This window comes from Solea solea, chromosome 6 (genome assembly GCF_958295425.1).
Source record: "Solea solea chromosome 6, fSolSol10.1, whole genome shotgun sequence".
Lineage (NCBI taxonomy): Eukaryota > Metazoa > Chordata > Actinopteri > Pleuronectiformes > Soleidae > Solea > Solea solea.
The window spans coordinates 20,423,714-20,446,661 of NC_081139.1; the positions used below are offsets into that span (position 1 = coordinate 20,423,714).

General features: G+C 41.3%; 2 protein-coding genes across 2 annotated transcripts; both read left to right on the forward strand.

Annotated features, from left to right (window-relative positions):
* Positions 1-235: 235 nt before the first annotated feature.
* ip6k2b (inositol hexakisphosphate kinase 2b) lies at positions 236-6,125 on the forward strand. The gene is made up of 5 exons (XM_058632458.1): positions 236-783; positions 3,447-3,678; positions 3,789-3,961; positions 4,112-4,287; positions 4,397-6,125. Exons 1-5 carry the CDS (start codon positions 567-569, stop codon positions 4,997-4,999), a joined length of 1,401 nt encoding a protein of 466 aa, XP_058488441.1. The 5' UTR covers positions 236-566; the 3' UTR covers positions 5,000-6,125.
* Positions 6,126-15,054: 8,929 nt separating this feature from the next.
* On the forward strand, positions 15,055-21,103 carry LOC131461279 (protein transport protein Sec61 subunit alpha-like 1). Its single transcript, XM_058632423.1, has 12 exons — positions 15,055-15,196; positions 16,103-16,170; positions 16,276-16,341; positions 16,832-16,910; positions 16,995-17,126; positions 17,216-17,325; positions 17,862-18,015; positions 18,125-18,285; positions 18,399-18,596; positions 18,713-18,904; positions 19,405-19,481; positions 19,898-21,103. The coding sequence occupies exons 1-12, from the start codon at positions 15,190-15,192 to the stop codon at positions 20,076-20,078; spliced, it is 1,425 nt and encodes a 474-aa protein (XP_058488406.1). The 5' UTR covers positions 15,055-15,189; the 3' UTR covers positions 20,079-21,103.
* The last annotated feature ends 1,845 nt before the right edge of the window (positions 21,104-22,948 follow it).

Here is a 22,948-nt window from a genome sequence, read left to right on the forward strand (position 1 = left end):
TTCCAGCTCTACCCCTCCCCCCCTGTTTTCTCTCCTTCCTCTTTGTTTGCTAGCGCTGCCTGATCCTCTCATAGGCACCTTGTGTCCTCCCAGCGACAGCAGCTGCTTTCTGATTGGCAGGCTGCACTGAGGGGGCGGCGCTTGTTCGCTGCTCGTGCTGTTTTTCTGGCAGGATGACGCTCACAGCAGTCAGTTTCGGTAACAGCCGCACACCAAGGACGTTGTGAACGCGTGTCGCTTGGAGACATTATAAGCCGCTTTTACGGCTTATATATAGTATTTTTATCGTACGTACAAACACGGAGAACACACAGCACACCGGAGGACTATTACCATTTGTCCTCCGACTAGGAAGAAAGCAGATAAAACGGATTTTAGTCGTCGGGCTCTGTCCTTCCTGTTCAGCCCTTTTGTTTTCCAGGTCTTCGCTCGTGCAGGCGACTAAACAGCGCCCCCGCGCGGAGCATCAGAAAAGTCCGAGAATAGGGAGCCATACGAGCGGCCGAGCTTCTTGCCTCTCCTGCGACGTGGGTCCTCTCAGCTCAGCTGTCCGATGCGGAGTGAGGATGAGTCCCGCTCTGGAAGCCCTTATGCAGGCGGATGGGACTCCATATCCCGGAGCAAAAGGCGTGATGCTTGAGCCTTTCGTGCACCAGGTGGGAGGACACTCCTGTGTGCTGCGATTTGGGGAACAGATCATCTGCAAGCCCCTCATCCCCCGGGAGCACCAGTTCTACAAGAGCCTGCCCCCGGAGATGAGGAAGTTCACCCCGCAGTATAAAGGTAAGACACCACCATCAAAGCTCGAATTGATGTGCAATTGAATTGTTCTATTGTGTGTTGTCTTGTTCTTGAGTATTCCATATTTTCGATTATATTGATGTGTTATGGTGCTGTAAATAACACTGCAGTCTGTTATCTGTCTTATGCTGCCTCTCAGCAGCATGTGTGATGTTGTTTTGGTTACCCAGCATGCATCCTGTCTTTCTCCTTCCTCACCTCTGCCAATATCTTGCATTTATTAGTGCACTGTTTGGCTGCATTTATTATTTCAAAGGGGAAAAAAGACAATCAATCCTTCTTTAATCTTGAGGATACAAAGGGGATTATTTCCTTTTAGTTAAACAGTGGTGATAGTTGCAATGGCCTTCACAACAACTATTAATAGATAGTGAAATTCTTGTTTTTAACAGGTCGTATATTTAGACTTGTGTGCAATGTCAGTCATGATTGAAGAATTGGCAAAGCATCACACGGTCAGTTTTCTGGATGTGGCCCTAGTGTTGGAGGGTGGGATTGCCTGGCTGCCATCAGCAGGAGGAGACAGGCCTCTTTAAAATGCCTCTGCTTTCCAGAGGGCTTCGGTTTCAGGGTGAGATAAAGTTCCATGAGGATCAAAAATAAATGGGGCAGATCCAATGGAGTAATACGCAAGTCAGTTGAGTAGATTTCCAGGTCTGATTTCAGGCCCAAGACAGAAACGTGGACAGAAATCTGCATTTTTATCTGCACCCACAGACACGCTTTGAATTTCAGACGGATTATCATATTCCCTGGTTGCACCCAGGACCACAGTCTCTGCTGACAGCTACCATCAAAGACTTTAATGACACCCACTACATTCTGATTTAGATGTCTGTAGGCAACCATATGACCGAGGTAGGACACACGTACGGTCTCTGACTTCTTAGTAATTCAGCATGAGACTATAAAAAGATCCAGAATGAGGACTGTGATGTGGAAAGCCGATAGTAAGATGACTGTAGAACCTTTCAACACTGTCTGTGTCATGTTTCATACGTATTATAACCATGGGAGAAAAGGCAAAGTTGGCCTGAAAGAGCATTGTGTCATTTCATTTCAACACTTCACACAGTTTGTAGATCCTCAGATCACCAGAACCTATGGACCTAATAAAATAATTGCGATTGATAATGATGTAGAACTGGGTTGAACCTCTGCTGATACACGGGAGTCAATCTGTGATAATAAAGGTATAAACATATTACTCCATGCACTTTATCACAGATTTATGGGCCTCCTAATTGAATTAAATTTTAGTGACGCACGAGTTCCCACACTTCACAGCTGTACTGGTGATGACCGTGCAGGTTTTAGGACACCGCCGTTCATTAGGATGCACTTTAGAGGTGGGGCTTCCTGCTGGTTGGTGATGTCAGTGTTCATGAGGAGAGCGAGTCCAGGACACGGGATGCAGGAGAAAAGTGAATGCTGGGTCCACATGCCTGCCATTTCACACACAAAAACGCCACTGTGCTTGGTTCTTTGTGTCACATCGCTACTGTCATAAAGCTCATTTATTATCTGCTATTGTTGTGGCTGCTTTTAAATGTAAACACTACTTGTGTTATCTGGATGTCCAATATAACCTCTATCAATTTGGATGCTATGTCCATATCTTTGCACTTTCTCTGTTGATCTGTTTCACTCACATCCCTTCGTCTTGTCTATAGCTTATCAGCCTCTGCAGCTGTGATGTTCATTCTTAGTGCGTCACCTTCCCCCCACCCTGAGATAGACAGGCCCATTTAGGGACTTTTATAAGGGGCTTGGGGGGGGGGTGTTGACGTGCAAGTTACAGTAACATATGTTGTTGTTTGAAATTTGTTGCGTCATTAAGATAATCAAAGAAAGAAAACATCTGTCAGTCCCATCTTTACATCTCCCTGTGTTTTTTAAATGTGTAAAACATACTTGAGCAATTTCAGGAGAATATCGATATTAATGTGATATTATTTGTATGAAATTTAAGTTTTGTTTCAGTTATACGTTGCTGTTTTATAGGTGTAAAATGTGATAGAGCATTATCAATAAGGGATTGGTAAAATATTAACTTTTATCATGTAGTGCAAGGACAAGAACTTATAGATATGAATTGTTTTCAACATTACACTTTTTGAAAAAGGCATAAACATAGAACAACTATTCAAGTGTTGTCTCTGCAATTATCTAATTGCATTGTTTTAATTGAAGATTGTGATGTTCAATTAAAACTGATTGATCATTCAGCCATACTCCTTGGTTCAAAGATGATCTTCATACCAAATGTTGTTTCATTCATGTTCTTGAAGCGAGTTGTGACATTTTGATTAACTACGTTTATGGTTAAGTGAGTTTTGACTGTGGCGTGTTTTGCTGCTGCTCCGTGTGTTTCTGTGCGTGTATTTCATCTTCTGAAGTTATTGCTGACTGTAAGAAACTGTTATGTCGTGTGTTTTCTAAAATGATGTTTTGCAGTTGTTAAATAAATGGCTTGCTCAGTCTGACACATTTCAGCCTTGTGTGGTATTTTGTCTCTTGTTTTCTGAGTAAGTGACATAAAAACTGTTTGTGTTCTCACATCTGTTATTAACAGTGTAACATCTTTCCTCAACTATCCAATAGAAAAGTAGCTATAACCCCTGTCCTTGTCATCCTTTTCTCAGGTGTGGTGTCAGTCAGTTTTGAGGAGGATGACGAAGGAAACCTGTGCCTCATCGCCTACCCTCGCCACAGCGAATCAGGTGACCTGGAGAACAAAGACCCGTCTTCAGATTGTGAGCCCAAGAGCAAGATGTTGAAGTGGAGCAACAAGAAACAGTCCACTCTGCTTCTGGAGAACGACAACTACAGCAAAGACAGAGCTCGACTTACTTGGAAAGAAGACAAGCTCATGAGGTGAGGATACGTGTTTTAGCACCTTTGTGCACTCACAGACACCAAGATGAGACAGATATGCACAGTGATAGTAAAACTGACAGTTTTTTTCTGTTGTGTCCTCTCTGCAGTTATAATCGTGACGAGGTGGTGCAGCAAAAGCAGCAGCAGGCGGAGGTTCTTTACTTCAGCCTGGAGAAGGGCAACGTTGTTCCGCAGATCAAACACAACCCCTGGAGTCTGAAATGTCACCAACAGCACTTACAGAGGATGAAGGAGAATGCAAAGCACCGCAATCAATACAGTATCCTTTCATCAGTAAACTGCAATTGCCAAGTAAATTCAGTGTGTAGTGAAATACACTGATCAACAGATTAGTCTTTATAAAGCGTGAATACACTGATTAGTATATGGGTCTGTTTGTTGTTGTATGATCCTTGACCCCATTTCACAGAATTTATCCTTTTGGAGAATCTGACGTGGCGCTATACAGTACCATGTGTTTTAGACTTGAAGATGGGAACCCGCCAGCATGGAGATGATGCATCAGAGGAGAAGAAAGCCAATCAGATCCGCAAGTGTCAACAGAGCACGTCTGCCTCTATTGGAGTCCGAATCTGTGGAATGCAGGTATGGTAGGATTTTAACTTCCTGTACAACACACATACAAGTGTTCTTGTCATGGTCACACTGTAAATGTGGAGCTGTAGTACTCACCGCTTCTTTGCTACTTCTGCAGGTGTACCAGTCAGACTCAGGCCAGCTGATGTTCATGAATAAGTACCACGGTCGTAAGCTCAACCTCACCGGTTTCAAGGAGGCTCTCTACCAGTTTTTCCACAATGGGCGCCGCTTGCGTCAAGAGCTGCTCTCACCAGTGCTGCGCAGACTGCGGGAAATGCAAGCTGCCCTGGAGGCCTGCGAGTCCTACCGCTTCTACTCAAGCTCCCTGCTTATCATCTATGACGGAGACCCCCCCAGGACTCCCAGCAGACCTAGACACCGAGGTGGTGAAGAAGGTGATGAGGATGAGCCATCAGATGAAGAGGAAGAGGATGACGAGGAGGAAGGGGGGGCCTATGGTTTCCGTCGTTCTTCAGCGGGCGGCAGTGGCGGTGTGGCCGCAGGGAGCAGCAACAGTGGGAGTGGTCGCTCTTCCCACAGCACAGGAGAGGCCAGCAGCCCCGTGGTGGACGTGCGCATGATTGACTTTGCTCACACCACCTGTCGGCACTATGGAGAAGACAGTGTAGTGCATGAAGGCCAGGACAGTGGTTTCATCTTTGGCCTCCAGAACCTGATCACCATCATCTCCCAGCTGGAGGATCACAGTACTGACTGAAGCTGCAGTGGAACCGTCAGGGTCTGAATTTAAAGTCTGGGAAACGGCTCACTGAGCTCAAAGCCCGCTAATCCAAGGTGCATTGTCCCTTATGCCTAAATGGGGGTCTGCCCCTCCTCTGCTTGGAGGGATCCTCAGACACTTCAGGGTCAGAGTAGAGGTCGTGTGGTCGTTATGCCCTCTCTCTAAACTGCCAGAGGACGGGGCCACCTGTGCCCCAACTTGCACTTTTCTCTTGGCGAGACTGCTTCTTTTCTTTGCTATTCATAGTAGCGGACGTGGTGTGTGAGACCGCAGTTTTTCCAACAAATACCGGGACTCCTGGAGCGTCTTAGGACTCTCCGCCTCACCAGGTCTTTAATTATTAAGTTCTCTCTGAGAGAGAAAGAGAGTGAGGCAGAGATGAATGGAGCTCAAGTGTAGTTGTGGGAGCCTGGTTATGGTGCTTTTCCTGTGTCATTTCATAACTTTTTTAGATGAAGTTTGGACTGCCAGTACTCAACAGCACATTATTAGTGGCAAAGATGACCGTACAAGCTGACCATGGCTGGCTAGGTCAGCGGTTTTGTAGCAGTTGGAAACTTAAGCGTATGATAAGGACTTTTGTGTTTATAATGGCGTCTCTTGTTAAGATCCTCTTAACAAACATGGTGTGTGTGTCCACTCGGCACGTGGATTCGTGGATTTACACTCGTTGGTGGAAGAACAAGATTATTTAGGTCTAGAAGAAGGGATTTGCCTTTTTTCAGCAGTTGTTCTCCTTGTAACTTTTTTCTTATAAACAAAAGACATTATACAAAAGGGGGGGATTGTGAATGGGATATTGTTCTTGTTTTGTCACTGTCTTTGTTTCTGTCTGATTATTTTCCTCTTCATTCCCAAAACAAAGAGAATTTATTGATTGAAAACAACAGACTAGTTGTAAAGACTATATAGAGACTTATTTATTTTAAAATATTGTTTAAAATAAAAAAAAAGACAAGTACATTCCATATTACCACTTTTAATGTTCTGATACCAACTTTGATTTATTTTGTTTATTGCAAGAGCTGATACTTCTCCTGTGTACCAGTGTGTTAACAGTGTCTTGGATAATAAAGACATTCATTTGTGGTTAAAAAAAAAACATTGTCTCCATTCACGTTCCTGTGTGTGCGCTTGTTTGTGATTAACATCATGCATTCACCGGTCATGAAGTAGAGAAAAGGAAGGAAGGAAATGTGAACATGCGATCTTTAAATGCAGCAGTAGATGACTGCTGTAATGCAACAACGCTGGACAAAAATACTGTATTACTGATTGTTTTGTTAGATAGTAATACTTATGAAAATGTCAAAATTCTATGGTAAGCTAAGCACAATAATGTGTTCATTTTCAACTCAGCAAGGGAAACTGATATAGGAATTTTAGTTTGGAAATAAAAAGCCTGATGTCTGATAAAAGTGCCTGGCGGCAGAAATATGACCCAGTTGTTTGTGTCTATAATAAACAGAGTGATTCACCGCTTTGAAAATGTTTGCAACTAATGAGCTGGAGGCACAGTAACCATAGTCTGAGAATGAGAGTTCACGTAATCCACTTCAAAAATGTTTAATGAAAAAAGAAAGTTCAAATGACATTCAGTCACATGGTGGAACAACTATGTGCTCTCTCTGCGTCACTCAACTGCTCACAACTGCGTATGACTTCACCCAGCCATCGAGGGTCACGATTAGAGAGGCGCCGGGTTTAGGATTTGCAGCTGAAAATTCATAAATGTCACCTGCAACCATACACCAGCTGTCAGTCACTTACATTTACAAATGCTGTGAATTTACATCATGTAAGTTTGAAGAAGACATAAAACAAGCAAGAAAATGTTTGCTTAATATTAATCAAGTGATAAATCGGCTTTTTCCTTTCCCATAGACTTCCATTTAAATGTAGTTCTACTTCCTGGTTGGCCTCACTGAGTTAAGCCTTGTCCACCTTTTTTTATACAGTCTATGTACTCTACTCACTAAAGACACTATATGCAAGTTTTGTTAACGGGCATATATGCAATATAAATCTAACACAAACTTTTTGACTTCAAATTTTCTGTCTTACATTGTATTCAATGGCATAAAATAAGTTTGGGTCAGACTAACCTGTTGTCACAAATACTATACTTACTTTTAACTGTACAACAAAACACTATGATGTGTTTATTTACTTTTGGCAGGAAAAAGCTTTGGGACTTCATGTTCGAGGCAGCATAAATACAAAGATTATAAACCTCGCTGACCACGCGTCATCATCGCAGTTACAGAGTTTATTCTTAAGCAGGTTAGCTGGGAGTTTTGTGCCCAGTTGCCATGCAGCAGCGACATCGGGGACGGATCTGCACTTGCTGCACTAAGGATCAGATTATGCACTTCAAACAGGAAAGCCTTCATTCAAGCTGTGGCGCTAAGCAGGAAGCATTAGAAACTGTTAGCCGGCACCGACACATTCAAGCAGCTCCAAAGCAGCAAACTCAGATGACTCAGTGTTGTTTATTTTATCCCCACAAACCCACAGAACACACAGTGAAATAAATTGCTTGTCAAAGCGGCAGCTTTGTAGTCAGCCTCACCGGCTTTCCTCTCTCCATGGAGCTGAGGAGAGCAGGTGAACGGAAAAACTGACTGAGTGGAAACTTCATCACATGATGGGTGGGGTGAGCTGAGTCGGGTGAGCGGCGACTGCAGAGCAGACTTCTTAAGACTGTTAGGCCTCCTTTCAAAGCCTGATCATCTAATGTCGTGTGACATGGGGACGAATAAGTAAATAAACAATAAGAGGTGGTTAAGGTAAGCTAATCTATTCATATTTACTTGTCCATAATTGGGGAAAGTTATTCATTGTTGGTTGGCCATGTGAAGTGAGGCTTGCCCACAAACTGGTCTCACTGGTCTGACTGGGCCTGGTTCATACCTGTCATGCCAGCCAAATCCTGACATTTTGATCACAATTGGACAGTCGTGTGGACGTCAGATCACACCCAGCATCAGAATGCATGCACGGTGTGTGAGGCAAGGGCACGCACATGCAGCTGTGCAGTGAAATGACTTTTTACTCGTTTGAAATAGAAAGAAAAGATGCACTTTGTGGTTGATTTTGTGCCAACAAATAAATAAGACGTGCACATCAACACGCAAACACACCTATACCTCCGGCCTGGTACAAAGTATGTGACACACTGAAACTCACTGAGGTGTAAACTATTTTTGGTCGCAGGCCAAAGGGTGTCAGCTGAGGAGGCGTAGACTGACAAGAGAACCTCAACACTGCTCGTCTCATTCAAGCACAATTGATTGGTAGCGCTCAGCTCCAAGATTACGAATGTACACGCCTGAAATACAGATATGTCTGTGCTACTGTATATCTGGTTTTTGAGCTTGAGTGAATAAAGCGAGATCAAATCCAGTTACAGTGTAGGAGAAATGATAGCGTGAGGCACAAGATGTGAGGGATTATCCTCTCCCCCTCTCACATCTAAAAATATCTGCGCATTCCCTGCTCATCAGCTGCCTCCTGCAACACAGGATTTCATGAATATGTGCAGTTCATTCATACTCTTTTAATGTTAATGAAATGATATATACTTTAACATATAAACATACATGTGTGATGCAGCTGAAGGTTACTGGATCCAAGTGGTGATTTGAAATCTCTTTAAAGCACCGACATGTTCATGATGACCTCAATACCCGAGGTTATGATGTAAGAGCTGGTGTGATGATAACACATGAAAGCACATGCGTTCCTGTGGTTTAACACACTGGTGTGTGTGTGTGTGTGTGTGTGTGTGAGTATGTTTTTCCTTGTAGGCCTGTATTGCATACATAGCGTCATGGAAGCATAGCATAATGAAGTCGTCACAGTTCAAAGGTTGTTGTCACATAGAAGCAACAAGTAACCGCGTGTTTATGTGTATGAGTCAGACAGAAGCAAGAAGTAGGAATAAATACTAAATGACTAAATGGTGCTGAGGGCAAGAGCAATATTGATGCTACGTCTTAAACCATAGAGTATGTCAAAGTCAAGGCCTGCAGGCCTCGTCCAGCCGTCCCCTCTGTTGACAGGCTCAGTAGTATAGCACTTCATTTAATAAGGGAATTCCAGGATTTTTTCAACCTGGGCTTAAGGGCACTTTTCCACTATACAGTTCTAACACAGCTCGCCTCCGCTCAGGGCGCCACAGCTCCACTCTAAAGGGTTTAGTATGGTTTTTCATTAGTATAGTACTTCCTCAACATGGGCGGAGTCATCATAGCACGTCGTGTTACACGCGACACAAACACACAAATGACTAGTGACTTGTAAAGCAGTTGTTTTCAGTGTACTGAATCATCAGAATCAGTTAGTTAAAAAGACTTGTTCACAGAATGGTTCAGTACTTCCTGTATGACCGGAGCACAGACTCGGGCCCTTTCTCAATACCCAAGGTTGGGAAGTACGACTGGAGTACACACTGGCCAAGTACACAAGTATGATCTCTTCAAATGGAACAGCGGCGTACTTCCTTGTTCTAAGTGCTTAAGCCTCATTACTGCCACCTACAGTGTTAATAGATGAACATATGAAATACTTTTAATAAATGCATATATATTGTTATTATTTTCACATTTTAAATATTAAATAACTTAATTTATTACTTTATTTTTATTAAAATATACAGTACAATGTGGAAAATAGATACATTACAGCAGTGTAGAGTTGTTTATATATTTATATATATATATATCTATATATATATATATATAGATATATATATATATATATATCTATATATATATATATATAGATATATATATATATATATATACATATACAATGATCATGCAATTGTGTAGTGGTAAAGCACCATTAGTGCTGTAGTGATGTTAGACTTTTACAAAAAACTATTTGAGCTATTTATTGGCAAAAACAAGCACTTTTAGTGGACATAATAGAGAATGGTGTATTTGCCCTGTAGATCACACAGTAGCCAGTGCTGTAATTAGTATTCACTTTCACACCCACACTTATAAACATTAAGGCCAGGTTGAAGATTTTACTTTAAGGTGGCTCATATAAGAAAGAAAAACTATGATTATTTAAGTCTGTTCTTCAATAAACATTGAATTTTTATTTATTTTTATTTTTTTATTTATTTATTTATTTATTTCGGTCATGACATTTAGATCACTTATCACACAGCAGTGCAGTTCACACAATATACATAACCGAAAGGGAAAGCGGGAGAAGCAAAGCTTATCTAGTCCCGCCCCCATTATGCATGTACCCTGTTTTTAATGTAGGCCTTAAACCATGCAGTCTCTTATGAGATTATCCTTCATGAATCATCGTACTGCAGTATATATTCTGTGCATTTAAATGTCAACAATGCTTACCTCCTATAGGCACAGTGCAGTGCAGCATATGAAGTGAGTTACTGAGTAACATAATGAGTTGTCATTACGTTATGCAAAGTCAACATTTTACAGGGGTTAACAACTGTTTGCTAAAAAAAAAAAAAAAATGTGCCGCTCACTGTCGCGACAAGAAAGCACAATTTTTACACAAAAACGGTGGCTGGATCACAGGAGCAACCTTGAGGCTCTCTTTCACCACACACTTGTACACTACATGTCATCATGTGTTCAAAGATCATGATGTCACAGCCACAGTTATGCAACCTTCCTTAAACCCTGTTCAAGAGATCGATCAGATAACAACCCACGGACACCACAGCTGATCAGAGGCAACATTTATGACACAGTAAAAGTGAACACACTGTGCTCTGTCCTTGTGGCTCATTTTTATATCAGCCCAGCTGTAACTGTGTCGTACTAATAATTAAGCCGACACTCTTTCACCTTTGTCTCTCTGGAGGGTTAATATCTCATATCAGTTAGATAGATTAGATAGATAGATAGATAGATAGATAGATAGATAGATAGATAGATAGATAGATAGATACTTTATGTAAGAGACTGTCTCGACAGCACACCCCTGCTCATGCTTCATACTGACACAAATGAGTATGTGTGCTTTAAATAACTCAGACAAGATGAGACAGGACAGGGAAACGCTATGAGTAAACAGTTTGTAGTCAGGAATCATCTGGATTATACCTGTCAGTCCAGGTTGTGTTGTGGTTTGTCCCTCAACACCACTGTCGGGGTTAAAAACAGATGATGAAAAATAAAAGCACAAGACGGAAATATTATTATTGATCAACAATAAGGAGACAGTATTTACTTAATAATCACACGTTGTTTCACAGTGAATACAGAATATCTAGCCTTTTATAGCTTTTCTAGAGAACAACTGACTAACTGACAGTGATTGGCCACCTTCCTAGATTTAAAACACACTTTTGCCAATTGGCAAAACCCACATATGTGACGACCATAGACCATATATAAAAAAGTGGTGTTTTAGTTTGCCTGGTGAGGAACACCAGAAAGTAAAAATATACAGTCCAGTAGTTGCAAAAAGAACTCAGAAAATTAGGCTAATTCTCACTTGATTTGCAAAGTCCATAAATATTTTCCTGATCAGTTAATGGTCTCAGCCAGCAGTTTCACCTCTGTTTCAATAGAACGCAAGGTCACTTTTGTAAAATATGTTGAGTAAATGCTTACAATGTTGTTTTTTTGTTTCTCTGCTGTGACGAATATAAACGCATGCAGAGATGTTGAATGATGAAAAATGGTCCAAATTCTCATTTGTGTTGACAGTGAGCCTCAGTGAGGTTGTCAGTGTCTTATTACACAGACCAATTAACACAGAAGATTCTCCCTACGGTTCACATGCAAACAACAACTCCAAAAGCCTTGAAGTAGCCCACAATAGCGGCAATTCAGTGTGTGCCAAATGGGAGGGAACATCTCCAGTCTCCTGACTCTGTCTGATCTATTTTATCTCAGACAGAGCAAATTGGTAATTCCTAACATGAAAAAAAAATTACTTCTGAAGCGGCCTTCTCAGGTCAACTAGCTGGGAGGCACAATTTTAATCAGGGGAAAAAAATTTAGTCTTCTTTTAAAATTAACTTTTTCACAAAACAAGAGTGCACTCATGACCTTCCCTGGGTTCATCTGACTCTCGTGGCTGTGTTTACACGAAAAGAGCAAAATCAGAGAACGATAAAGAGATCATGTAAAACAGTTACAGAGGTTGAGCTGAGCACTGCTGTTCCAACTAGATTACAGCGAGGCAACAAGGTGACAAACAGTGCATCGCTCCCTGTTCACAACTCCATGAGGCTTTTATTCATATAAATACAGATACGACACTATCTTTAATGAAAATACCACATAATTTTTTTTTTGCGTCCCACTCATTCTCTTTCGTCAAACTCTCCACAAATGTGGTAATGGCTCATTTTGGTCTTCACACAGAGCGCCATTGTGGGCGCCAAGAGTCAGCAAAAAGAAATACATTTATTACGAAAGTCATGTAAACAATAACATAACCAAGACTCATGGATCAGCCAAATGACTTAGACGAGCCAGTGTGATCTCTCTAACCATCTGCAAGAACAGACATCACACACTGCCCCAATTTCTCTCTTTGATAGTTCCTCTCCTTCAGTCAGGACAGACAGAATACACCGAAGGTACAAAGGAAAGAACAATGACTGTCTTGATTACTATGACATTGTGTACATGGATTGTACAATTCATGGTAATTGTCTGTCCTACGAAGGTCTTCTGACTTTTCCTCCAGTGCAACCAGAGGCTTAACTCTTGCATAAGCATGTTTGTTTGTGGATTTAACTACATTTCCAGCCAGTGCCTTACGTTAAGTTAAGTTAAGTTAAGTTAAGTGAAAATGTCACGGTCAACATAGTGTTTGCTGAAAAGCAACATGTTACCTTTGTCCTTAAGCACATGGTAACGTGATGAGATTAGCAGTTATGGCTGTTGACCTGTGCTTTGACTCATTAATCTCGTCAATTTGAATATATGACCACAGCTACACATGTACAGTACGCTCAGACTGCCAGCTTGAATCTCAGAGACTTTTTGTTTTTTAAAGCTGGCCCCTCGAATGTTGTGTGAGAAAAGGCCTGCAGGGGGGAGTTAAGGGTCTCTGATCTGTAGGTGATTATGTAGCCTGAGGCATGAAGCCCAGAACACAGTGTTCCATGTTGGATTACAAAGATGATTAAATCCACCAGTTCAAAACCCATTAACTTCAACCCTTAACCTCTAGTGCATATGATATAGGCTACTCTGTGGCAAACGTGATGAATCACAACAGCAGGAGAGAACTCTTTTTTTCCTGCATTGGGCCACACGTTGGTGTAGTGGTTAGCACTCTTGCCTTTGCAGCATGTTTGTGACCCGGTTGGCACAAGGGCCTTTCTGCATATAGTTTGCATGTTTTCCCTGTGTGTGTGTGTGTGTGTGTGTGTGTGTGTGGTGTTCTCTGGTTTCCTCCCAGAGTCTAAAAACATGCAGATTTGGGGATTAGGCAAATTGGACACTCTAAATTGACAGCGAGAGTGGATGGTTGTTTGTCTCCATGAGGCCCTGTGATGGACTGTAGACCTGACCAGGGCATACCCCGTCTTTCGCCCTGTGGCACCAGTGCCCCCGCGACACTCATGTGGAGGATAAAGCGGTAGAACCAACATAGAACCAACGAGCCGCTTCAGCATGACTAAACACTGAGTTGCAAGTACTGCTCTAGTACATGCAACAAAACATGTGAGAGAGCAGATATAGGCGCTTCAAAAAGAGCAACAGTCAAATAACTAACAAATTGACCTGGGCAGTGAGTAACACTTCACCTTTAGGTGAAGTGAATCTTAGAAAACAAGATAATAGCGGGGTGTTGTTTTTTTTTTACAATTATCAGTTATATTGTGAATGACTCATTCTGCTTGATGAAGTCCTTGGGGGTGATAAAGCCACTTTGATAAAGTCAGTGTTGCAAAGATAAAAAAAAACGAAAAAAGAAAAAAAACTGAGAAAGCAGTGTATTTATGACTACATCTGTTTTTATCACTGTACCATTTGGCAGCCCATAGCCAAGTGGAAAGAGATCCTGGCTTGTGACCAAAGTGTCAAACGCTGGGGTATCCCTGAGCAAGGCACCCAATCCCTACTGCTCATTGTTAATTGGACATTTTGATTTGACCCCAGCTCTCAGGAGGCCACATACAGTTCACTCCACGCACCAGTCCCAAGGCCAGAAAAATGGGAGGGTTGCATCAGGAATTACATCCGGTATAAAAATCTCTGTCAAACCAAATGTGAGGCTGCATGCATCCACTGCAGTGGCCTCAGAGAGGGAGAAGCAGAAAGAAAATGAAAGAAACAGTAGCTGCCAGTTAAGTTAATGGTCTTGACCCACAGATCCAGCTCAGTATCTCTGTGAGCTGCAAGTCTCGTTGATGCCTGAAGTCAGCGGTGAGTGAGTGAGACACACATATCACTAGTGATATGGCAGCGCCCTCATGTGGTGAATGGAGGGATATCATATATTGTAATACCGCAGAACTGTGAGCAGTTTTTGACTCATTATAATAATAAATGTGTTACACGGGACTCCTTTAAGTGCCAGTTCTAGTGATAACGTGCTCTACAGTGTGACTGAGGCTGAAAAGAGTCGACAATAAATGATCTTATTTAGAATACGTTCTGTGAAATGTCCTTGGTTGAATTTGGTGACAGATATATATGGTCTTAATGATGCTACTTCATGGAGGTCAGTCTTTCCTCAGGTGGTACGGGGTACAACAAGTTTTAGAACCTCTGCTTTGAACGGTGTTTCTCTCGTGAGTCCGTAGTGGTGACGTGTCTCTTCAGTTTCTCCTCCTCTATTTCCGCTCTTGCCGGTGTTGTGGCGAAAAGAGACTACTTGCCGAAAATCGACTGCACCCGACATGAACGACTTTTTTAAAAGTGCCACCGTTTAATTATTATGTTCGTTTTATAGGTTACAGGTCATGGAAGAAAGTGAGACTCTGCCAGCGAGACAGATAGACAGAGGCGAGACTGAAAAACCAACACTGTCCCCGCTCCAAGTCAACATGACAAAAAAATTATGCGCGTTCACGTCAACTGCAGTCGATTTTCGGCATGCAGTCTCTTTTCGCCACAACACCAGTTGCTCAGTGGTGATACTGACTGACTGTGGACGGATTGACTCAGTAAAGAAGTGTACAGGTGGACTGTGGAAGCATCATGGGCAGTGAGTATCTCTTCCGCAATTTACCCGAATTAGACTTAAATTCTTCTCAAGGAGACAAAGTATTTGTTTTGTTGTTTTTTTGACAACTTATTTAGATAACGTTGAGGGCGCTGGCATCACTGAGAACAGGCGGCTAGCTGCCGCGGCTAGCTAGTTGTCACTTGCTAATTCCGTTATTTTCACTTCCTGTTCAGGAGGATACATTTCTTCGTGTCGTGACTTTTACACGCTGCATTCATTCATGTTTATGGTGATATTATTGAAACGTAGCGTTTCCTGTTAGGCGGAAACATTCGGCGAGCCAACTAGTCAGACTCTCATTCAAATACATTGACAGTCTAGTGATGACGACGCTTTACAGAATCAGCATTGTCTCGAACCTGAACCTCCTCTCAGCTCTTCTCAAACAAAACACGACACTTACATTTAAATGCGAGCACATTGACAGGAAACACTGCGACACTTTAGTCTTTTTATTTTTCACTTAAAATGTGTTAGTTTCCTAATCATTCAAATGTAAGTGTAGACCGCCCCCACTGACTGCCACGTACTGCTGAGGACCAACCTTTTCAAACGCTGGAACGCATTTCCAGAAAACGAGGCTCATTATTGTTTAAACGCAAACTGAAAGTAGTGAGCTGCTTTGTCAGATTTGCACGGCAAATTAACACCAATGTGATAAATTCATAACACGACCTTCAAAGCTTCATGCACATTTTGACTTAACCATGTTACATATTTAAATGCATGCGAGTATGTTGGTGTAAATCTTAAAGCATCTTTCAAAATGCAATATTCAAAGCACATGTTTTACAATTATTGCAGTCATTTTCTGAATAGCAATTATGTTAGGCAGGATATTTTCACATCATCCTATATGTAACACTCACCTTTGCTTGTTTCTAGTCAAGTTCCTGGAGGTGATAAAGCCGTTCTGTGCAGTGTTGCCAGAGATCCAAAAACCAGAAAGAAAGGTGTGCATTTATATTGATATATTTTAACATTTGTATATTACAATACATAAACTTGGCTTTGCTGTAACTGTCAATTAAACCCACATTAATGTATTGACCTTCTAGATCCAGTTCAGAGAAAAGGTATTATGGACTGCCATCACTCTCTTCATTTTCCTGGTGTGCTGCCAGGTAAGTTATTTACATTGAATTACAATTCCATAAAGGGACTAAATGGGCTGGCTACTATGAACTTTATACAAGGCTTAAGTAGAATCATAAGTGGCCGACTAAAAGTTATGTTAAGTTAGCTTTATGTTTTATTGTATAGTGAGTTACCTGTTTTTTTTAGCTGTCAATGTTGAGCACTTTGTCCTGCATCCTCCAGTACATGTGATATCTAAATAAAGTTGTTGTTATTATTATATCAGCTATATCTATTGAGTATTTTTAATTATTCATGTTGTGTCCAAATTGTCTTGAAATCTGAGTATTAGTCATCAAGTTATGTATTTTGTTTGAATATTATTCTTAAAATAAGTCTATTAAAGCTGCAACCAGAGAATGGTTGATGCTTTACTTGATTAAATATAATCACTGTTTAATTGAAGCAATGAAGTGACATTAAGACCTCATAGGATGAGAACATGTCATTTAAATACTTTCCTTTTCATTCATCCAGATCCCCCTCTTTGGCATCATGTCGTCAGACTCTGCAGATCCATTCTACTGGATGAGAGTCATTCTGGCCTCAAACAGAGGTATTTTTACCAGCTAATAATAGAATAGAATATGAATATATCCTTTCCAGCTGTTTATAAATATCTTAAATATCTATCCTCCAGGTACACTGATGGAGCTAGGTATCTCGCCTATTGTCACCTCAGGCCTGATAATGCAGCTGCTGGCTGGAACCAAGATCATTGAAGTTGGCGACACACCAAAGGACAGAGCCCTGTTCAACGGAGCTCAGAAATGTAAGTCTCACCAGGTGATATGTAAGCATCAGGGTAGATATAAAATATATAAATACTAATATAGACTAATTTGTGTGAATGATTTTCAGTGTTTGGAATGATCATCACCATTGGTCAGGCCATCGTATATGTAATGACTGGCATGTATGGAGATCCCTCAGAGATGGGCACTGGAATCTGTCTGCTCATCATTATTCAGGTGAGAACGCGACTCATTGGACAACAAAAATATGTGACCTGAACAGGGTTTATTCCAGGAAGGTGATTCTAATCTAAATGTAACTTCCTAGCGAAATAAAGGTTAAACTGAACTGAGTGGAAAAATTAAGACATGCTGTGCAGGACCATGCTTTTCTTATGAGTTCAATTTCTTTGCTTCCAGTTATTTAACACACTAAGTAACATTTGATCCCATAGAACTGCAAGTGTTGGGCTTAAAATAACATACACACATATTACAAGTCAAAGACCGTCCGTCTGTCCTTTGCTAAACAAGCTGCTTCCCCATGCCTAAAGACAGAGGATTTTGCAGGGCGATGTGCCATGCATGTGATGCTGAGTCAGTTGAAGCTTGAAATGCGGCTACTGCACTTGTTTTTTATTAAATTCACTAAAAAGAAACAAATTCTCAAAGTGATATAGTGAGACTTCAAGCAAACCCATTTATAGAATCAGTGTCATGTGACTGTGTCAGTTATTTTCCTTCATGAATGTACTTATTGTGTCCTCCTTTAGCTGTTTGTTGCTGGGATGATTGTGCTGCTGCTGGATGAGTTGCTCCAAAAGGGTTATGGTCTCGGTTCAGGGATCTCACTCTTCATCGCTACCAACATCTGTGAGACGATTGTCTGGAAGGCCTTCAGCCCCACGACGATGAACACAGGAAGAGGTAAGTGGGTTGGTAAATGTGTGATTGATAAATGCAAACAACTTCCTCTTGCTGCTGTTCTGCACAGCACAGAAATGTACCTTACATTTGTGATTTTTTGCGTTACTAGGCACAGAGTTTGAGGGAGCAATCATTGCTCTGTTCCATCTGCTCGCAACTCGGTCAGACAAAGTGCGTGCTCTGAGAGAGGCTTTCTACCGGCAGAATCTGCCCAACCTCATGAACCTCATCGCCACAATATTTGTCTTTGGTGTAGTCATATATTTTCAGGTTTGTTGCAGTTCTGTCACTGTTAACTGTTTGGATATTTGAAATTGGCTTACTATGACTTCAGAAATAGATGGATAAGTTGTTCATGCATTCATATTCACCTCTTATTATAGGGATTCAGAGTGGATCTGCCCATCAAGTCAGCTTGCTACCGTGGCCAGTACAACACCTACCCCATCAAACTCTTCTACACCTCCAACATCCCCATCATCTTGCAGTCGGCCTTGGTCTCCAACCTATATGTTATCTCCCAGATGCTCTCCACACGCTTCAGTGGCAATTTCCTGGTTAATCTGCTTGGAACTTGGTCTGTAAGTATACATTTAATCTGAGTTGACTTTAGTGACTTTATCTTTTCAAGTTCTACATGTCAGAACAATTGCCTGACAATCAAAGCATGTATTCTTTATTTTGACATCATTTGTAGGACGCGATATCAGGCGGCCCAGCGCGTGCCTACCCTGTTGGTGGACTCTGTTACTTCCTCTCCCCCCCAGAGTCATTTGGCTCTGTTCTAGAAGACCCAGTGCATGCAGTCATCTACATTATCTTCATGCTCGGATCATGTGCCTTCTTCTCCAAGACCTGGATTGAAGTTTCTGGCTCCTCTGCTAAAGATGTAAGTTGCATTTTCTTAACTGGATGGAGATCAGCAACCACCCCAATCACCTCACTCTGATCACTACCTTTGTTCAATGTAATTAGTCATACTTTGATACAATGCCTCATTTTGATCTGCTCCAATTAGCTTTGTCCTCTCTGCCATGATATTTACACCCACATTCAAACATGCCCGTGGAGGCACAGAGGATGAACATCACTGTTAGTATAGGACAGAAACACCAATGCTTTTGTATCAATCATCTGGTAAACAAACATGGTGTTGGTTAAGGTAACAGAGTTGGTGACAGCCCCACTCTCTCTCTGTCTCTTTCTCTACCAGTCGTACCAGCTCTGTTATCTAGGCAAATACTATTATCAGATAAGGTCTCATTATCAGAAGATACTCAATAGTAAAAAGATTAAATCAGGATCCAGGGCCTCAAAAGCTGATGCAGACAGTCGTGGTTTATTTTAAACAGACTTTGCTTTATAATTCTGTTCTTCATTATTATCCAGGTGGCGAAACAGCTCAAGGAGCAGCAGATGGTGATGAGGGGACACAGAGAAACCTCAATGGTTCATGAACTGAACAGGTGAAAATCAAACATCATTTGCAGATTTGTATTTGTTTTCTCTTATTCAGCTCCTGTTTGTTGGTTAAAGGGTCACAAACTATCCTCTTTGTCACTGTCTCTAACCCTAACCCTACACATTGTTATATTAAATCCCCTTACCTTATCTTGAGGGACTTTTAGAGTGTTGTTAAAGAGCCTGAGATGAAAAAAGTTTGCAAATTACATACTCGGACTTGCATTTACAATATATCCCGATTATTCAGCGGGATATAAATTTCCCCTTCCCACTGCTGGCTGTATATTCTCGTTTACCTGAAAGACATGAAAATGTTCTTGCCTAAATCTGAACAACAATGGGCGTTGATGAATGAACGTTCCCTTAACGTTTAAAATGTAAACTCACTACTCTTCTTCAATGTCTCTGTGCATTCTAGGTACATTCCTACTGCAGCTGCCTTTGGTGGACTATGTATCGGTGCTTTGTCAGTAATGGCAGACTTCCTTGGCGCTATTGGCTCCGGCACTGGTATCCTGCTGGCTGTCACCATCATCTATCAGTACTTTGAGATTTTTGTGAAAGAACAGAGTGAACTAGGCAGCATGATGTTCTTCTAGAAAGGCCATTACCCTGCCAAATTTGATTCGGATCTTCAACCTTGCAATCTATTTTACATCAGACGACAAACAACCTACAGGCTTTTCAAGAGGCAGGGTGAAAGATGGGCCCAACTGAACTGATCACAAGGAAATAACTGTAACATAAACAATGATAAGAACTCGAACAACTGTGTGTGAGGATGGGGAAAAAGGTGACTTTTTTACGGTGGCTGCAAATCCACCAGAGCAGAACAAAGTGTGGTGGAACGGGTCAGGAGCAACAGTGGACTGCAGTGGCAGGTCATTCAAGAGGGACCAAAGGTCAGGTTCAAGAACCACAGTGCTAATGCACACTCTGGTGCTGAGGGAGGGCCGCCTGGCTTAGATCTCTGAGGTGAGAGTGAGCACCAAGAACATGCATCCACCTGACCTGAAAAACCAGAGCCAAGAGTCAAAGAGAGGAAAGCCCCTGTTAGGAGAGAGAAAATTAGGTGTCTAAAGTTCAGCAATTGTTCATAGATCAACCTGCTGGGAGATAGTCTTTACAAGGAGTTTTAAGAGTTTGGCACGAGTACCACCAAGAAAGTCACTGTGCCTGAGCAACAACGGAGGCAGGGAAGAGACTGAACAACCAATAGCTGGACAAGGACAACATCAATTGAGAAAGACTGTCTCAAAGGGATATGGTGGGGATCAAGTGGAGACCAGCCAACCCGTGGAGCACTGAAGCGCGTTCAAAAATGCAGAAAGAATAAAGGGACATTTCTTCAAGAATCCCCTCACCAGACAACTGCTCGAGGAAGCAGATCATGCAAGGCTGGAATTCACCAGAGAGGAACTAGAAGATCACTCCTTCCTTGCATGGAGAGTGACCCACGACCTGGCTTGACCTTGCAGATGCGCATGGATCTGTCCCTCACCTGCTCAACAAACACACTGACTACACAGCTTCCTCCACACGTCCTCTCAAGTATCTTCTAAAGTAACACACAGAAGTTAAAGCTTCCCAAGTTTTATTAAAGGCCTCTTTAAATCGTGATAAAGTTTGATTCTTTTCTCAGACTGATGAGCGAGTGCTTCACTATGCAGTCTTGCTCGACATTGAAGATGGCGGTCAAGCATCGTCTTCTTTGTATTTTTCTTTAATTTATTTTTTGATTTTTGACATTTCTCTGTAAACATGTCATTCAGGTAGCGCCGTGGACCAGAAGCTGAAGCATCAGACTCTGATCCACTATCGTACATTCCCTGATTTTCTGACTGTTACAGTTTCCATTTAAACATGGTTGTGTGGACACTCACTTAATTAATCATTCAAAGAACACAGTCTTACCGTATGACTTCCTTCATGGATTTACAGTATTAACACTCATCACAGTTATTATTGTTTCCCTCTTTGTTTTATTTTTTTTGAGTTGTCTGTTTTTAAGTATACCTTTTTTTCCAGACACAATATATTGTTTCTGTATATAGGCTCTACATATACATCAAAAATATTGACTTTAAACTGAGAGTTGGAATATTTTAAATGTGACAAAAAATAAATTTCAGAACAAACTTTTTCAAAAACTTTGATTTCTTCTTTGAGTTGTTTCATTAAAAACGGATGTTGTTGCTTTTGATGTATTAACTCATTCAGGTTTATGGCTTTGCCCGTATGACGACCATGGAAATGGTTTGGGTATGGTTGTGTTTGAAAGACAAAAAAACCCAGAATCTATCCTGGTTAGAAATAAGGCTGAGAAATCACAGTGCAGTGCAAATTGGGACAAACTGTTGTACAGAGCATGGATTGACAGTTACATCGTACTGATATTCATGGATATTACAACAAATCAATCAGCGACCAGTGTAAGAAAGACCACTTCAAATATTTATTTGTGTCCCAAGATAAGTTAAGATAACCCCATTGTCTTGTGTGTTTTAAAACCTACAATTGTTACATGTCCTGTAAATTACATAAATAGGAAATATCTATTTTTCAAGCTGTCACAAAAAAGAGAAGCAGTGTTTACCTGAGGCCCCATGTCATGTTTCTGGGGCCCAGACCCCCATTTATTTCAGTATTTTAATTGAAATAGAGAGATGGGTTTTGATGAGATGGGAGTCGGTGTCGGTCAGTATTGATATTGGTCAAAATCACTGGATCGGATATCAGGCAGATATAAAAGGTAAAAACCATGTTTAGGCTGTTTATTACTGTACAACAATATTTGTTACGCAGTTAGAAAAGTATGTCTTTGCCCTGAGCATAAATGTGTTGCTTCATAGTTTATTAAATGGTCTGAAATGACTTTATCAGACTAATATTGGTATTGGTAGATACTTGAGTATGTGATATCGGTGTTGGACACAAAAAAAGGGGCATTGTCCCATCCCTACTCATAACTACTATCTGTATTTTACATTGTTGTGTTGATGATGATTCAGTGGAGCATTTGTACTGAACCCAGTGCAGGCTGTAAAACCATGTCATGGAGATGAGTGTCAGAAGAACATGCACAAAGACACACCCCATAGTTTGTCGTTTCCATTATTCCTCATGATTTCCTTCAAATACAGGTATAATATAATTTATTTTTCAAATCAGCTGTCATCATTAACTTAGTATAATTCTGCCTTGTGTGAGTATGCTATGCTTTTACACCTCATGTCATATTTATAGTATTACATTTTTATTAAAACAAGTATTTGTGATGACTGGATTAGTTACAAATGAAGTCAGCAGGGGGCGGTCAAGCTCTGTAAGGTTCATGTCATTCATTCATTTAGTGTCAGTAAAAAAAAACTACAAAGCTGTTGACCTGTCCAAACATTCTGTCATTCTTGTTTAACTAAGGTACATGTCGAAGCATCAGAGGGCAGAGGTCCGTTTTTCCACTCAAGCA

Excerpts from the sequence above, each read along its gene's own strand:
- LOC131461279 (XM_058632423.1), top strand. Across the intron at positions 16,171-16,275 it reads TCCAAAAACCAGAAAGAAAG|ATCCAGTTCAGAGAAAAGGT; the intron begins GTGTGCATTTAT and ends TTGACCTTCTAG. Across the intron at positions 16,342-16,831 it reads TTTTCCTGGTGTGCTGCCAG|ATCCCCCTCTTTGGCATCAT; the intron begins GTAAGTTATTTA and ends TCATTCATCCAG.
- ip6k2b (XM_058632458.1), top strand. The coding sequence starts at position 567 with ATGAGTCCCGCTCTGGAAGCCCTTATGCAGGCGGATGGGACTCCATAT. Across the intron at positions 3,679-3,788 it reads AAAGAAGACAAGCTCATGAG|TTATAATCGTGACGAGGTGG; the intron begins GTGAGGATACGT and ends TCCTCTCTGCAG. Across the intron at positions 3,962-4,111 it reads AAAGCACCGCAATCAATACA|AATTTATCCTTTTGGAGAAT; the intron begins GTATCCTTTCAT and ends CCCATTTCACAG.